General features: G+C 53.3%; 7 protein-coding genes across 7 annotated transcripts; 3 read left to right on the forward strand and 4 right to left on the reverse strand.

Annotated features, from left to right (window-relative positions):
* The first annotated feature begins 205 nt into the window (after window positions 1–205).
* Window positions 206–4005, forward strand: NCU04404 (coatomer beta subunit). The gene is made up of 3 exons (XM_952388.2): window positions 206–945; window positions 1011–3433; window positions 3502–4005. The coding sequence occupies exons 1-3, from the start codon at window positions 644–646 to the stop codon at window positions 3648–3650; spliced, it is 2874 nt and encodes a 957-aa protein (XP_957481.1). The 5' UTR covers window positions 206–643; the 3' UTR covers window positions 3651–4005.
* Window positions 4006–4061: 56 nt separating this feature from the next.
* On the reverse strand, window positions 4062–6642 carry NCU04403 (ubiquitin domain-containing protein). Its single transcript, XM_952387.3, has 4 exons — window positions 6620–6642; window positions 6131–6491; window positions 5292–6041; window positions 4062–5209 (listed from the first exon to the last, which is right to left on the reverse strand). The coding sequence occupies exons 2-4, from the start codon at window positions 6278–6280 to the stop codon at window positions 5087–5089; spliced, it is 1023 nt and encodes a 340-aa protein (XP_957480.3). The 5' UTR covers window positions 6281–6491; window positions 6620–6642; the 3' UTR covers window positions 4062–5086.
* Window positions 6642–7671, forward strand: NCU16819 (hypothetical protein). The gene has a single exon (XM_011396104.1). It carries the CDS (start codon window positions 7058–7060, stop codon window positions 7403–7405), a length of 348 nt encoding a protein of 115 aa, XP_011394406.1. The 5' UTR covers window positions 6642–7057; the 3' UTR covers window positions 7406–7671.
* Window positions 7672–8039: 368 nt separating this feature from the next.
* Window positions 8040–9724, reverse strand: dim-5 (defective in methylation-5). Its single transcript, XM_952386.3, has 2 exons — window positions 9496–9724; window positions 8040–9410 (listed from the first exon to the last, which is right to left on the reverse strand). The coding sequence occupies exons 1-2, from the start codon at window positions 9541–9543 to the stop codon at window positions 8463–8465; spliced, it is 996 nt and encodes a 331-aa protein (XP_957479.2). The 5' UTR covers window positions 9544–9724; the 3' UTR covers window positions 8040–8462.
* A 221-nt stretch (window positions 9725–9945) lies between these two features.
* On the reverse strand, window positions 9946–11850 carry NCU10110 (3-hydroxyisobutyrate dehydrogenase). Its single transcript, XM_001728485.2, has one exon. It carries the CDS (start codon window positions 11514–11516, stop codon window positions 10167–10169), a length of 1350 nt encoding a protein of 449 aa, XP_001728537.1. The 5' UTR covers window positions 11517–11850; the 3' UTR covers window positions 9946–10166.
* Window positions 11851–12205: 355 nt separating this feature from the next.
* Window positions 12206–13487, forward strand: NCU04401 (fructose-bisphosphate aldolase). Its single transcript, XM_952385.2, has one exon. The coding sequence runs from the start codon at window positions 12501–12503 to the stop codon at window positions 13365–13367; it is 867 nt and encodes a 288-aa protein (XP_957478.1). The 5' UTR covers window positions 12206–12500; the 3' UTR covers window positions 13368–13487.
* A 686-nt stretch (window positions 13488–14173) lies between these two features.
* NCU04400 (hypothetical protein) lies at window positions 14174–15958 on the reverse strand (the record flags this gene model as incomplete). Its single annotated transcript, XM_952384.1, has 1 exon — window positions 14174–15958. One exon carries the CDS (start codon window positions 15956–15958, stop codon window positions 14174–14176), a length of 1785 nt encoding a protein of 594 aa, XP_957477.1.
* Between the last annotated feature and the right edge of the window lie 92 nt (window positions 15959–16050).

The raw sequence follows: 16050 nt of genomic DNA on the forward strand, positions 1-16050 counted from the left end.
CCCCAGCTTGGCCCAGGGGCATTGTTTGGGCTCCAAGCTGACTCCGGGTTCACGAGCCTTCCTGACAGCTGGCAATCCGTATCTACACGTGATCCTTCGACTGTTTGGACAAGCTGGCAGATGGCAGACTCGGCCAGGAGATGGAGGCTTGGTGAGGCCGTAAGGGTGTCGGGGGGTCCGTGCTTCGCCGTGTGCTGTTGCGGCCGGCCAGAATGCCACATCTCCCAGGGGCCGTCTCTCGATAGAATTGACCGTCCTATCCACGCTGGCTCTTCCAGACTTCAACAACAAGCACAGGTGATGCTCCGCTCTCTCACCTCGCCGGCGCACTCCAGACAACCCTTTCATTGCGCAGCCGTCTCTTGATTTTCGGCCAACCACGACCCTGTCAGTCCAGGGGGAGGAAACCACATCCAGCACCAAGGCCAGCTCATCGTCACTCTTCAGGAGCTCGAGGCAGCCACTCAGTCCATCCATTTACTAGCACCACGCAACCTACAACGGGGCAAACAACACCTTACCACACCCGCCCCTCTCTAATTTCGATCCGCGACTCCTCTTCAGGACGCCCGGCCAGCTACTTTCTACCAAATTCAATCTCAACTTTAATCAAAGACGGCCCGGCCGCCGCCAGCTCTCCAACATGTCGTTCCTCGAAAATGCCTACAGCTTGGTCAAGGACAATGCCGTCGACGGCACCCCAACCGTGCAGGAGCTCAAGACGCAGCTCGAAAAGGGCACCGACGAGACCAAGATCGAGACCATGAAGCGCATTCTTACCATCATGCTCAATGGCGATCCCATGCCCCAATTGCTCATGCACATTATCCGATTCGTAATGCCTTCTAAATCCAAGCCCCTGAAGAAGCTTCTATACTTCTACTATGAGATCTGCCCCAAGCTTGATGCCCAAGGGAAGCTCAAGCAGGAGTTCATCCTAGTATGGTAAGGCATTCCGTGTCCGTCTGGGCATGCTGGCCCCTCCAAGCTGACCAGCCATTGCCTCGCAGTAACGGCATCCGAAACGACTTGCAACACCCGAACGAGTACATCCGAGGCAACACGCTGCGCTTCCTGTGCAAGCTGCGGGAGGCCGAACTTCTCGAGCCTTTGCTCTCCTCAGCCCGGGGCTGTCTCGAACATCGCCATGCCTATGTCCGAAAGAACGCCGTCTTTGCTGTCGCTTCCATTTACCAGCACTCCCCGTCGCTTATTCCCGATGCTGCGGACTTGATCTCCACGTTCCTCGAAGGCGAAAGCGACCCAACCTGCAAGCGGAATGGCTTCGCCGCCCTTGCCAGCATCGACCACGACAAGGCTCTTCTCTATCTCAGCACCGTCTTTGACGGTATTCCCAACGCAGATGAGCTTTTGCAGTTGGCCGAGTTGGAGTTCATCAGGAAAGATGCTGTTGTCAACACCCAGAACAAGGCGCGCTACCTCCGTCTTATTTTTGACCTTTTGGAAGCTAGTGCCTCGACCGTTATCTACGAAGCGGCCTCGTCGTTGACGGCCCTCACCAACAACCCTGTCGCTGTCAAGGCTGCTGCCAGCAAGTTCATTGAGCTTGCGATCAAGGAGGCGGATAACAATGTCAAGCTTATCGTTCTGGACCGTGTCGATCAACTCCGCCAAAAGAACCCCGGCGTCCTGGACGACCTGACCATGGAGGTGTTGCGCGTTCTCTCTAGCACGGATATCGATGTGCGGAGGAAGGGTCTCGAGATCGCTTTGGAGATGGTCTCCAGCAAGAACGTGGAGGAAGTCGTGCTTTTGCTCAAGAAGGAGCTGTCCAAGACGGTTGACCAGGAGTACGAGAAGAACAACGAGTACCGCCAGCTTCTTATCCACTCCATCCATCAATGCGCTATCAAGTTCTCCGAAGTCGCCGCTAGCGTCGTCGGCTTGCTCATGGACTTTATTGCCGATTTCAACAACAACTCCGCCGTTGATGTTATTAACTTTGTCAAGGAGGTCGTCGAGAAGTTCCCTCAGCTCAGGCCAGCAATCATTGCGAGACTGGTAGATACCCTGAGTGAAGTCCGCGCTGGTAAGATCTACCGCGGTATTCTCTGGATTATCGGCGAGTACTCGCTTGAGGAGAAGGATATCAGGGACGCATGGAAGAGAATTCGGGCAAGCCTGGGTGAGATCCCGATCTTGGCATCCGAGCAACGGTTGCTGGATAATGTTGATGGTGATGCCGAGGAGAAGGAGAAGGAGCAGGTCAATGGCTCAAGGGCAGCGCCGACTGGCTCACGCAAGGTCCTTGCTGACGGCACATACGCTACCGAGACTGCCCTTACCAGCCAGTCTACAGCTGCTGCACGCCTGGAGGCTGTCAAGGCTTCGTCGAAGCCCCCTCTCAGGCAACTTATCCTTGACGGCGATTACTACCTTGCCACTGTTCTCGCATCGACCCTTACCAAGCTTGTCATGCGTCATGCCGAGATCTCCTCGGAAGAGGCTCGCACGAACGCCCTCCGCGCTGAGGCTATGCTCATCATGATCTCCGTCATTCGTGTTGGTCAGTCGCAGTTCGTCAAGGCCCCTATTGATGAAGATTCGGTGGATCGTATCATGAGCTGTGTGCGCTCCCTTGCCGAGTTCACCGCGCACAAGGAGTTGGAGACCGTTTATCTCGAGGATACCAGGAAGGCGTTCAGGGCGATGGTCCAGGTTGAGGAGAAGAAGCGCGCAGCAAAAGAGGCCCACCAAAAGGCAAAGACGGCCACCCAGGTGGACGATGTTTATCAAATCCGCCAGCTTTCCAAGAAGAATGCCACTGATGGGGCTGATGCTTTCGATGCCGATCTCGAGCGTGCCACTGGTGGAGACAACAGCTCGGCTGAGGACCTATCTGGCAAGCTTAGCCGCGTTGTCCAGCTCACCGGTTTCTCCGACCCTGTTTATGCTGAGGCCTATGTCAAGGTCCACCAGTTCGACATTGTACTAGACGTACTACTCGTCAACCAAACAACTGAGACCCTCCAGAACCTTACCGTCGAGTTCGCAACTCTCGGTGACCTCAAGGTTGTGGAGAAGCCGACAAGCCAGAATCTGGGACCCCACGACTTCCACAACGTTCAGTGCACCATCAAGGTCTCCTCCACAGATACTGGTGTCATCTTTGGCAACGTCGTGTATGAGGGTGCTCACTCCACTGATACCCACGTGGTCATCCTGAACGACTTGCACGTCGACATCATGGATTACATCCAACCGGCAACTTGCACTGAGACCCAGTTCCGCACCATGTGGACCGAGTTTGAGTGGGAGAACAAGGTCAACATCAACAGCAAGGCGAAGAGCCTACGTGAGTTCCTGGACCTGCTTATGGCGTCCACAAATATGAACTGCTTGACACCAGAGGCCAGTCTTAAGGGTGATTGCCAGTTCTTGAGCGCCAACCTTTACGCAAGAAGCGTTTTCGGTAAGTTTTCTCGTCATTCGCATAGCACTTTCGGAAATAGCATCGCTAACTTCCCTTCTCTTATTCAGGCGAGGACGCTCTAGCAAACTTGAGCATCGAAAAGGAAGGTGAAGACGGACCCATTACTGGTTTCTTGAGGATACGCAGCAGATCGCAAGGGTTGGCCCTCAGTCTTGGCTCCCTCAAGGCATTGAACAAGATTGGTTCTGCCGCTTGAACAGATTTTCTCTCCGGCTAGATGAGATGAAAAAGATGATGTATGGGGTGATTGGGAGGGTTGTATAGCGATTAATTCATCACTTGATATTCTTTTCACCGTTGTGGTTTGTTTCAGTTGTTGTTATCATAGTCTTTGTTACATTTCCACTAGTTGATGCTTGTGAGAGATTCGGATGAGACTCATGTCACTCTCTTTTGTATGCTTCGATTAATGGCTGAAATGTAAAGGGTTTTCGACATATAGTGTGATGGATGAGGAAGACAAAAGCAGAGGATGAACCCAGAAGCAGGATGAATTATCCAGATGGAAAAATCAGATATAGACACAAAATCAATCCTTGACAGAAAACCAGCCAGGTGTGATTAATGCCATCCTCAGTCATCAGTCAGTGGATCTCTTAGACAAGCTCAAACAGACACGCGCATTATTCTCATTCATATATAGTCACCCATAACTTCGTCCACCATCCCTTCCATCACTCATTTCCTCCTTCCACTGCGGTCTCTTATCCATTCCTTTCTCCACGGCATGATTATGCCATACGACCCTTCCCCCACCCAGAGCACAAACTTGGGTACAAAAGTAAAGATTAAACAGTAGTAAAAGTAAAAAGTAGAAAGTAATTGCTCGGCGATATGCTGTCTGCCTAATTGCACATTATGAAAAAAAAAAAAAAAAAAAAAATTATTGGTACGTAGGTAGGCGAAGAAAGGAAAAGGGGTATAAGTAAGGTATCGTATGCGGTGTATGACGTGGATTTTGTTTCCGCCATTAACCATGACATATGAAAAAAGTAAGTCTTTGAAGATGTCCTCCCAGGTGTCTTGTTAATGAAACAAAATAGGGAAATGGTATCATATTCGTTCTTAAAAGGAAGGTTGAAGTGATGAATAGGTATTATCAAATGTGATATGATGTAGACGGGGTGGTGCCCGGAACGCGACCCTTCTCGTTGAAACGGGGCCGGTTTATTTGTGTGGTTGAAGGGTGTCGTGATATTAAGGTATAGATAGGCAGGTAGGTATTCTTGTTGAAATGTTGGGATGACTCGGCGCTCATGGATTGGTCGGTGCTGTCGCCGTTGCGCTCTTCGGCGCCGGCGCCGTGTTTTGGGGTTGGTTATCTTGGAATGTGAGGAGCGAGGAAGGACCAGCCAGATAGATGCCAGTCAGCAACCCCATACGATACGCCCTACTGTGCCCTCTTTACTGAGGCATCGTATTGACTCGCCACAGCTGTAGCGATAGAAATTGGTCAAAAGCGACTTGCTGCTGCTGCTGCTGCTGCGGAGGAAGCTGTTGTCGACTGGAACTAGCCGTGGCTGTATTCGCCGCGGGATGTCGGTGTTGTCTCCTGCTTCTGGAGGGGGGAGACGGAGGTGGATTGGTTATGGCGGAAATCATTCTGTCAAACTCCGCTGGTTCACAATGTGGCTACCGATTGAAAACCAGGGCATTGACAATGGTTCCTTGTTTCCAGCCTTGGTCAGGGAGGGTGGATGTTTCTTTGAGGACCTTGCCCATGTAGGCTATGCGGATCTTTTTGTTTGAGGAGAGCTGTGGCAAAGAAACACAAAAACAAGAGTCTGTTAGCTGTTGGGCTGCATAGCGAAGAAAAAAAGATAGAAAGAAATAGTACCTTTGCGTTCTCAGCAACCTTCCTCCCAAGAACCCGTACCGAATCCCCTTTGTCGACTTGCACGATAACGTCTCTGCTCCCATCACTCAACCTCACCCTGACATTGATCAGATCCCTAACATTCACCACCGTTTTGCCTTTCTTCCCCCTGTGATGACGCTCGGAGGAGGAGCAGACCTCATCACCATTTTCCAAAGCCTCCTGGCTGGCGCCCTCGGTAACTTCTTCATTGGCTACTGACACAGCACCCTTGGTGTCCGTATCCGCGTATCCTTCCTCATCTTCATCGGCTTCCATGGAGGAAGGTGGTCGACTCGTCGAAATATTCGTAGGATCTGAAACAATGTGTTCCGGAAGCGAGTAATGATTTCCTAGTAAATCGTACGCTCCTCCCTGTGCCAAGTTGCCGGTGGGAAGCGTGATCTCGGCGGCGTTGAGGATGGTTTGAGCGGTTGCTAGGGCTACTTCCCTGCCGTTGTCGTCGTCGTCGTCCTCCTCTACACCGCTGCTGTGTCCTTCACCTTGGCCTTCTTCGCCTTCGTAGTCACTTGGTGCCGCAAGCGTTCCGTCACCATGCTGCGCAGCCGCAGCCGCATCCACCTGCTCCTGATGCCACAAAATCTCCAGCGCGGCGTGAATGGCCAGCCACACCTCCTGCCTGCCCGTGACTCTAGTATCAAAGAACTCGACCCGCTCGCGATCCAAAGCTGCGCGCGTCCATACTGTGCCATCACTTGTCCACTCGTGCCGCTTTAGGGGTTTGTTGATATGTTGGGAGAGGTTTCGGGAGTGGCGGCGGCGGCCTCGGTCTCGATCTCCACGATCATCTCCACGGTCACCACGGTGCTGAGAAGAACGGCGACGATGACTCCGTCGTCGTTGTTCTCGTTGTTCACCTGGTTGTTGTTGTTCTTGTTGTTCTTGTCGTGGTTGGTGAGAGAATGTTGTTGCCCCTGAAGGAGGGTGAGAAGTAAGGGGTTGTCGATCATCACTGGTTACTGACGAACCGCCTCCTATGCCGCGGAGTTGTGACCCTGCTGGTGTTCCAGCTGCTGTTGTGGGAGCTGGCGAGCCTCCAGCATCTAACTCACGGCGGTTGATTGCTCGGGAAGAACCTGAAATCCTAGAGGTGCGGCTGCCGGCTGGGTACCTTGGTGCTATTACGCCCTCCTCCTCGGAGGACCTGGATATGCAGCAACCCTACACAAATCAAAGAGGAAGAGACAGAAGTACGAGTTAGAAACGTTTGAATAAAGACGTTGGGATAACAGTGGAGATTGGATTGGATTAATAGGTAGGATAGGTAGGTAGATAGTCGTGATACACACCATTTTCTTTTTTTTTTCTTTTACCGTTTGAGACTGGATGGATGAACCGGATACGCCGCTAAATCCAACAATGTTCACTTCTTTCTCTTCCTCTCTCTCTCTCTCTCTACTTCGGATATTGGATATCTGAATTAACTTTGTTCACCTTTCCCCCCTTTTTCTTTCTTTGTCTTTGCCTGACTGACCAGACCCTTCAACAACCTTTAACCGTTTTCACTCTCCTGCCTAAGTGCCACCGCTCGCTCGGGTTATACCAGCCGCCTGGATAGCCAGTTCATGACGGCCCGAGCCGGCGATTGGCCTTGAAGGCGCCAGCGAATGTTGTCGTTTCGCAACGCGCAGTAGGCCGTTTGAGAGTTTTGCGCCGGTTGAAACAATGGATAAATAAGCACGAGGCGGTATGCACCAGGCAGTGCCGGGAGTGGATGTTTCCCCTGAATGGGCGCAGTATCGTCCCGTCCCGTCCTTCTCGAATGTCTTACTTGTCGGGTCTCGGCCAGTTACCTTCGGATCTGCCCTTGGCCCCTTGTGTTCGAGATCGGGAGCCTCGCTGGATATTTCAAGGGCGAACAAAATGAGGCAACAAAGGTAAGTTTGAACGTGGTGCCAAAGTCGACGTATAGTCTTCAAGTCGACGACTTTTTCTCCCGATTCCTTTTGAACTGTTGGAAGATGAGCTTCGACTCTGGCAGAGCTCCCCCTGTTCGCCCGTTGAAAAGCTCCTCCGATGCTGCACGTCTCGCTCTCGGCAGGCAGGCACTTGTGGTGTGTTTGATGCTATGGTGAACCCCCGCAGGCAGATCTGTTGCGTGGGGTTTACATATGTATGCACTGTAGGGGTCCCCGTCCCTGACTAAAGTTGCTGATGCGCGGCCTGCTAGCGTGGTCCGGCCAAGTCTGGGGCTGCTACCATAAGTCCTTGCTAAGGCGTTTCTGGGCGATGTCGCGGTGAAGAGGGCTTCGTTTCACACCCCTGAAGTGGCCGGGGATGGTGATGTCTGAGGTTGTACCTCGGCCGTTGACTGGTTGAACGAGTTCAAGCTTTCGATAATATTGGGAGGCGTTAATGGAACTTGGGGAAGATTGGAATTCTAGATTTCTACCATCCCTTTGCGATGTCGGGGTAAGGAGCGGGGATCGATGGCGAAATGGGCAGATGGATAGATTCATGAAATGTACTAGACCAGGAATAACAAACTTCATGACGACCACAGATAAGAGCCTCAAGCAAGACAAGTTCATGACATGAGAGAATGACGTTTGAGGGGGGACTTTGTCATTGTGATGCGATCCCGCCCCGTTACACTGTCGGCCCGGTATGATCATGGCAACCTAGCCAGGGGGGGGGGAAGCTCTGTCGTTACCTAAGAGCCCGAGCTCGTTCCCCTTCATCCGCCTCCAATTCCCTGATCTGACTATCGATCTAGTGTAGATGGCGCAGACACCCTTTAACTCAATCCGTCTTTTCCTGCATCGACATGATGGCTGAGCCGTCCTAGCACCGCACCCGAGTTGAGCGTCATCCATTCATTACAATTATGGCTCAGCCCAATGATTCGGGCGCAGTAAAAAGACCAGTATTGCCGTTTCCCGCACAATGTCTACAGGGCGCTGTTGAAGTACAGACTTGATCACGCCGACTTACACAAGTTCTCTAGAGCGACGGATGCTTGTTGTTGCAGTCGCCTCACTGCAACGGTTGCATTAGCTCTGCAAGAGGTTGTCTAGGGCATACGAACGGCAAGTCAGGCCACCGGGTAAAATATGGGTTTGCGGGGAACGCATCGTCAAGTGATCTTTGGGGACACCACGGGGTTTTTTTGTGAGTTAACATCTTCCCCCATTACCACAGATAGCCTCTGCACTTGGCAGTTCCGCAGAGACATTTGGTCATCTCCGAGATCTTTGATGGGTCATGCGCGTCGCTTTCGAGCCCTGTCAATCCGTTGACATAGTCGAATGTCAACTCGGTCCCCTTGGGGATATCCTTGATGGCGAACAGGGCAAGGTCGTGAATATGCTTGTCAGCGTGATCGCCCACCCGCGCAAATATGGCCATATTGGGGTCGCAGCTGTGGTTGATGAACCTGGTAGGGCCACTCATATACTCGCCGTCAACCTCTAGCGGCTGTCCGGCCAGCAAGGGATCTAGTGAGTCCGGATCGGAAAACTTGTCGAGGGCAAACAAGTAGACATCCTTTCGTCTAGCAATGGTCGATTCAGCTCGTCGCCGGTCGGCCTCCTCGCTGGTAATGATTTCGCCCAAGTACCGGTCCACGAATTGCCCCCTCTTGATATTGACGGGGCATTTGACGCCCCAGCCCCTGTCTTTAGTCCTAAAGATCTGCAAGGGCACGGTCCGGCCACGCTCTACCACTCGGTTTGGGCAGTCCTTGGAACAGGCGCAACCTTGGTGGCACTCGTAGATGGGCTCCTGGGATTGCAAGACCCTATCACGCAATAGTCCCTTTTTCGCTCCTTGGGAGTAGTAGGCAAATCGCTTCTTCCGGGTGTAGGGATCAGCTTCCTCGTCGCTATCTGGCGCCATCTCGTCGAGACACTGACATGTCGAGTACATGCACTCTTCATCGCTAGCGCAGGAGCAGCCTACTCGGAAAGACTGGTCGGCCACGGGAACGTTTTTCCCTATGATGGAGTGGTCGATAAAACGGAAGTTGGGGTTGAGGAAGGCGTCGTCTTCGCGGTTGACGATGGAGATGGGCAGCTGAGCGTGGGTTGCGAAGGATCGGATCTGGCACCAGTGGCAGTTCTTTTTCTCTTTTGGGTTGGCCTAGTTTATCAAAGACATGTAAGTCAGCAGGATTCAAGCTGGCCTCGACTTTTGTTTGGATGTGGGATGCAGTTGGATGACTTACATCTGGCTTCCCGTGGTTGAAGAAGTGAGGGCGGAACGCTTTCTCCATCTTGGCGTAAATCAGCTTAAATTGACTTTGACTTGTACAGGAGGTTTCTTTCTTCAGACTTTGAAGTGGGAGTCAACCAAAGGTGCCGCTCCCGGGTTGGGTTGTTGAAGTTCTGGTCGCGTTCCTGGAAGCTTTACGCGTTGAGAGAGAAAGATGGCTTAGCGTAAGTGACCAAGACGCGAATTCCCGTGAGGAGAAGGCGGGCGGGCAGGCGCTGAGCATTGTTGCGGGGGGAGTGCGGGGAGTGGCTGCATAGGTAGGTAGTGGCTACAGTGGCTCGCTCACTGCTGCTGTGGATTTGGGGTGTCAACGGAATGGAATCAAGCCCGGTCCTTCACTTCCACCTTTCAACACCAAAATTGGCAAAGACATTATTTAACGTTCCTCTGAGCGGATCGTACCCGGCTGAGAAGGGCGAACATGAACAACTTGTGGCCATCGATATTAGGATACGAACACGAAGGATTGGCCTTACAGAGCGCAGGAGAAGAAGCGAGACGGGGCTGAAGACAGGAAGGTTGATGACGACGACCGGCTTTGATAGTCACAAACCGGGCAGTTGGAGCAACACGTTTCGACTTTACTACGATAATTGGGTACAACCGACAAGCAAACTCTCTGCCTTAACCGCTTGTCGAGTTCCACACCTTCACAACAGCCCCCGCCGCAACGCCATCTGGGCTCGACTGCAGCGCAACCCGGACGACATTCAACGCCTGGCTGCCCAAGAAAACGGGCGCCTTGAGTCTTTGAGCCTCCTCAACAGCCGCAGAAAGACCATCGGCAATCTCCTTGAGACTCGTCTCGCTTTCGGCAGCAGCCCATCCCTGCCTCGCCGTGCCCTCCCGGAAAGCCTTGATGATACTGGGCCCATACTTCTTCAGCATCTGACTTCCTCCGGCCGCGTTGATACACAGATCAAACACCTGATCGAGGTCCAGCCCAACCTTATCCGCGAAAGCCAGGGCCTCCGCCGCCGAGCAGAGCAATATCCCCTTCAAGAGTCCGATCACCATTGCTAGCTTCTCCTCGCCACTCGCAGCAGTTCCTTGAACCGGTCCAACCTTGCCCTTGCCTTCTGCATACAGCCTTACCAGCCCACTGTCGTCGTCTGCCCCGTACCCCCTTCCTACGGCAGAAAAATACACCTGCTCGGCCACGCTCGTCATCAGCGTGGGGAATCCGCTCCTCCTGGCCTCGGCAGTGATGATGCTTGTGTCCTTGACGATAATTACTGTCGCACTCGCAATGGGCTGATAGCCCGTCAACATCCTCGGCGTCCGGTGTTCAAACATCCAGTTCCATGCGTCCGATTTGAGCACGGCCTCGTTCGTTCTTGCCAGATCCAGTCCCAAATGAGTGGCCAACCCCATGGCCTCGCTCGCTGCGAGAATTTGCACAGCCGCAAGCACCTGGTGCACCATTTTCATGTTGCTGCCGGCGCCGATGCCGCCCTGGACAATGTACAACTTGGCTGGATCGGCAAGCTCTTCCAGGAGCGGCTTGGATTTGCCCAGGGCCTTTTCAGACGGCACGCCCGCCATGATGGAAAGGGTACCGTCGGCGGCGCGGGCGGCACCGCCAGAGACAGGGCAGTCGATCAGATGGATGTCCGGACGGCCAATGGCGGAGAGCTGCTTTGCAAGAGATTGAACATAGTCACAGGGGACGGTGGAGCAGAGGAGGAGGACCGCCCCTTGGGGCAGAGCTGGAGCGGCGGCGTCCGGCCCGTCGATAAGCACAGATTGGGCTTGTTGCGCAGTGGCTACCATGCAGACACAGAGTGCCTTGTCGGCCACGGCGGATGCTGGTGTGGACGCTGTGAGACCGCCGGCGGAGGTGAACTTCTCTAGGGTTGGCGGCCAGACGTCAAAGCCGGTTACAGGGTAGCCTTGCTTGATGAGGTGAGTGGCCATGCCGAAGCCCATGGCCCCGAGGCCGATGAAGGCCACAGCTTGCTTGGTGTCTGACATGATGTTCTGGGTTCGACTCGGTGAATGGACAAAGTCCCAGTAAGTGAACAGTGATGAGTGAGTGTTGAGTCGTCGTTAGGTAGGGCAGCCACTGTGTAAGTGTAAGCCCCAGTCAGATTCGATGTATCCCGTGAAGCTGAGTATGGCGAGTTGGTCGTCTAAGCAATTGTCACTCTTTTGCGGAAATTCGATTCCCCATACGTGAGGGAAAGCCAAACTTTCCCCACGGCGAGAACGTCATTTTCGTTTTCCTGCAAGCCGAACAGAACGTTTTGAACACCAACATGGCGTGATCCACCGGTCTTACACCGAAACCTGGCTATAAGCCGCTCCTCCATCTCCTCCTCCTCCTGCTCCTCCTCTTCTGCCCCCCACCCCCGCCTAAATATTAGAAAGGCTTGAGCCACGAGGTGATGTTTAACCAGATGACTTTCCCCTTTCTCCATGGTCCTGGACGGGAAACCAATTAGCAACTGGGGTAGTTCCTCTTCAAGGAAAGTATCCCGCTAGGTACGTACTGGGTCAGCATTAGGCTAAAAGAGATGCATAACGTCCAAACTGGTTGAGTCGGGATTTCGGCTTGGAAGTTTGGGGTAAAGTTGGGGGCGAAGTTGGGGGTGAATTTGGGGGTCATGGCATCTATAGTAGTTACTCCGGTTTGCCCAATCCGGAAACTTGCTGATGACATCCTCCAACTCGGCAACACGTTGAAGGATAAACTGTTCCCGATACTCGGCTGCTGGATAATCACGGCTCTTTGTAAGTACTGCCTATTTTTGCAGTTGACCATTTCTGTTAGTACAGGAGAGGCAACCTCTGTCAGTGGCAGAAGCACATCCCATCCGTCTCCGCATAATCAGGCATACCACAACTCTCCTACCCTACCTGCCAGCCGGATTCTGTTTCTTTTCAGTTGCTCCCTTCCTCTTTTCCCTTCTAGAACACCATACCAAAGTCAACAACACCAGGCAAACAACAGCTACAATGGGCCGCCCACCCCTCTCCGAGAACCGGACCATGTCTATCCTCAACAAGGCCAAAGCCGGCGGCTACGCCGTTCCGGGAATGTGCTGCTACAACATCGAGTCCATCATCGCCACCGTCAAGGCCGCCGAGGCCGCCCGCTCGCCAGCCATGGTCCTCCTCTTCCCCTGGGCCATCCAGTACGCGGGTGACTCACTCGTGAAAGCCGCCGCCGACGCCGCCCACAGCGCCAGCGTGCCTGTGTCGCTGCACCTGGACCACGCGCAAACACCCGAGCTGGTGCGCCGCGCCGCCGATATTCCCGACGGCTTCGACAGCATCATGTGCGACATGAGCCACTACGAAAAGGAAGAGAACCTGAAGCTCACGGCCGAGTTGGTGCAGTACTGCCACGAGCGCGGGATTGCTGCCGAAGCGGAGCCTGGACGTATCGAGGGCGGAGAGGATGGCGTGGCGGAGACGGCGGACTTGGAAGGACTGCTGACTACGCCCGAGGAGGCTGAGGAGTTTGTCAATACCGGGATTGACATGTTGGCTCCCGCATTTGGAAACGTGCATGGAGAGTATGGTCCTAGGGGAATCCAGCTGGAGTATGATCGTCTGCAAGCCATCAATGAGCGGGTGGGTGAGAGGGTCAGGCTGGTGTTGCATGGTGCGGACCCGTTCGATGAGGAGATCTTTAGGAAGTGCATGGCTGGTGGTGTGACCAAGGTCAACATCAACAAAGGGATGAACAATCACTATGCGAGGGTGCAGGACGAGATGAAGGGGAAGCCGTTGACGAGCGTGATTGAGGCCGGGACGAAGGCGATGCAGGAAGCCATTGAGCAGTATATGCACTGGCTGGGAAGTGCCGGGAAGGCTTGATAATGCCTATAGATACGTTACGTGCTAGATAAAGCCGGAGCCAGGCTGTTGTAGCTTTGTGTCAATCTTGCACGCTCCATTGAAGACCAGTGTCATCCCATCATCCCCAAAACATCTCCTCAACAACGAAGGGTTAGGGTCATGCCTGCGCTCGGAATCCCTGAATGGCCTCAACCTTTATGATTCTTCAACCCGTAGCCTCAAGTACATCTCTCACTTATTCCAAGCCTCAGTTCAACAAGTCAGCCGATTCGGGGCGTTGGCCAAATGGCGCAGCGGTTAACTGTCCACCACTCCTAATTCGAATGTGTCATGAGCATAAAAGGAGGCCGAACAGTGAATCGAACATCCATACCCAACAGCTGTCCCAAGTATAAAAAGGGCGTCCCATACCTCAAGGAAAAATATTAACAACGGAGGGTAGTACACCCTTGGTAACGATAAAACGAGAACAGACATCTAAGCTGTAAACGCTCTACCGCACCGTGAACGTTTTTTTCTTCTTTTTTTGTCCTACTTTTAATTTTCACTTTCCTTTACATCGATATTTGTGGGAGACATGAGCGAAATTGTGCTCACATTTTTGTGAAAAATCAACATAAGTCGAGGTTGGTGGTGGTTGGGCTGCCACTCTAAAACTACGCAGGAAACAATGCCGTGCAGAACTGGAAAAGTGGTAGCGATAAACGAAACTGCTCTTTCTCAAACAACAAAAACTCAAAGATATTATACCCCTCCCCATCATTTCACCCTCCATCTCCCATTTATGATGAACACACCGTCTTCAATGTAGTTTCACCACGGAATTAGAAAGCCGACAAGAGGCCCTGGAGTCCGACCATGGCTCCCCACGCACCTGGATCGGGCGGCAGCTCCTTGTTGTTATCCGCACCAACACCAACGTAAGTAGCCCTGCCCAGTTTTGGCTTCAACTTCTTGGTCCCTTCGGATCCCTTCACAGCTGCAGCGACGCTCTGTTCAAAGCTTCTCCCTTCTTCCATAGCCATGGCGAAGGGAATCAGCGTGTCCATCACTGTACGATCACCAACTTTGGCCGGGGTGTACTGACGCAAATGACTGATGGCAGTTGACAAAGCTTTTCCCCATAGAGCAGGAACTCCCACTTCCTTTGCGAGTCCGATGTTCTCCTGAAGCGCCGTCCGCAGCGCCACGAAGAAGATACCCAGAATGCCACCCAATGTCCCTCCCATCTTACCCTCGACGATATCTTCCAGCTCGTTCAGGACCTCGATCACCGAGCCATTGGAGGCAACCTTCTTGGTCTTCAGAGCATCTACTAGCGCGTTGGCTCCCGTCTGCAGGGTCAGGCCGCAATCGCCGTCGCCCATGACGGTGTCCCACTTTGTGAGATCCGGCTCTGCGGCTGACACTGCGTTGCAGGCGCTCTCGATCATGCTCTCGAGCAGCGATGGGTCAATCTTCAGGTCAGTGGAGTCATCGACTGTTCTCCTGATTTCTTTCGGGGGTGGAACGACCTGCTCAGACCGCTTACGTCGTCGCGGATAACTCTGGTATCCAGCAACGGCTTCCCAGGCGGTGTCCGTTCGAGTGTCAAAGAAGCCCTTGATCTGGTCAACGGTGTAGGTGCTGTTGGCTGCAGCAGCGGTGATGTTGATAACGGATACTGAAAATGCAGGAGCGTTGAGTGATGTCTCCAGGCATCCCGAGTACACTCGAACCGGCTCCATATTCCAGTCCTTGAGCAGTTGTTGCAGAATCTCGTCTACGAGCCCGCCCAACTCAAGATTCGAGATGCCGCCGAAATTGCTGATCAAAAGGACCGTCTCATCACCGGGGTTGAACTTGACGTAGCTTCTTTCGGGGTCTGTCTCGTCCAGGCAGTACTTGAGAATCTGCTGGACGAGTCCCTCGGCTGAAGGTGCTGGTGACAGCTTCCAGTAACCTGGCTCGTTGTGTGGTCCAGTTCCCAGTTCCAGCTCGTCCTCGGCTAGTGCTCCGTGCTCAGTCCTCCCCGGGACGTGGCAATGGTCGAGAGTAGCAGAAATGCTGACAATCGAGTTGGCAAATGCAGAACCGAAATCGTAAAGCTCATCGAGAGTCGCCCCCTGAGCAGCTGCCGCACCAAGAACCTTGAGCACTCCAATTTGCCCGGCCAACCCACGTCTTCCGACTAGGGAGCCGCCCTTCTTCCCGATGGAGACATCGTCGCCGCAGATGAGCATCTTACACGGATTGCCCTTTGCCTTCGTCTTCTCGGCCGCGAGTCCAAAATGAAGACAGTCGCCCGTGTAGTTCGTAATTACCAGGAGAGTGCCCTTGTCGGAAGGTACTGATTCGACCGCGGCTAGAATTTGCTTGGTGCTTGGTGAGGCAAAGACGTCACCCATTACGGCTGCCGCAAGTAAGTTGGTTCCAACATAGCCGGCCCAGGCAGGCTCATGTCCAGATCCTCCGCCACTGACAATGCTGACATTGGACCGAGGTGCTTCGGAGTCGTATACGACTTTGTTGGCTTCGTCCAGGTTGAGTCGGGGGTTCGAAGCAACGATGCCGCGAAGAGCCTTGGGGACGAGCCCGTCCAAGGATGGGAAAAGGTGACGCTTTGACATGGTGTAGAGATGATGGTGAGGCGTGAGAGAAGACACACAGAACATACAAGAAGAATGTGTGCTTATGAGGATGTATCAGGTCTTGTGAAATC

This window comes from Neurospora crassa, linkage group IV (genome assembly GCF_000182925.2).
Source record: "Neurospora crassa OR74A linkage group IV, whole genome shotgun sequence".
Lineage (NCBI taxonomy): Eukaryota > Fungi > Ascomycota > Sordariomycetes > Sordariales > Sordariaceae > Neurospora > Neurospora crassa.

Bases quoted from the DNA above. Each gene is read 5' to 3' on its own strand.
- dim-5 (XM_952386.3), bottom strand. From the start codon at position 9,543: ATGGAGAAAGCGTTCCGCCCTCACTTCTTCAACCACGGGAAGCCAGAT. The intron at 9,411-9,495 runs GTAAGTCATCCA...TTGATAAACTAG, and splicing joins TCAACCACGGGAAGCCAGAT to GCCAACCCAAAAGAGAAAAA.
- NCU04403 (XM_952387.3), bottom strand. From the start codon at position 6,280: ATGATCGACAACCCCTTACTTCTCACCCTCCTTCAGGGGCAACAACAT. The intron at 6,042-6,130 runs GTGACCGTGGAG...AAACCCCTAAAG, and splicing joins CCGTTCTTCTCAGCACCGTG to CGGCACGAGTGGACAAGTGA. The intron at 5,210-5,291 runs GTACTATTTCTT...TCTTTGCCACAG, and splicing joins AGGTTGCTGAGAACGCAAAG to CTCTCCTCAAACAAAAAGAT.
- NCU10110 (XM_001728485.2), bottom strand. From the start codon at position 11,516: ATGTCAGACACCAAGCAAGCTGTGGCCTTCATCGGCCTCGGGGCCATG.
- NCU04404 (XM_952388.2), top strand. From the start codon at position 644: ATGTCGTTCCTCGAAAATGCCTACAGCTTGGTCAAGGACAATGCCGTC. The intron at 946-1,010 runs GTAAGGCATTCC...ATTGCCTCGCAG, and splicing joins CAGGAGTTCATCCTAGTATG to TAACGGCATCCGAAACGACT. The intron at 3,434-3,501 runs GTAAGTTTTCTC...TCTCTTATTCAG, and splicing joins TTACGCAAGAAGCGTTTTCG to GCGAGGACGCTCTAGCAAAC.
- NCU16819 (XM_011396104.1), top strand. From the start codon at position 7,058: ATGGGCGCAGTATCGTCCCGTCCCGTCCTTCTCGAATGTCTTACTTGT.
- NCU04401 (XM_952385.2), top strand. From the start codon at position 12,501: ATGGGCCGCCCACCCCTCTCCGAGAACCGGACCATGTCTATCCTCAAC.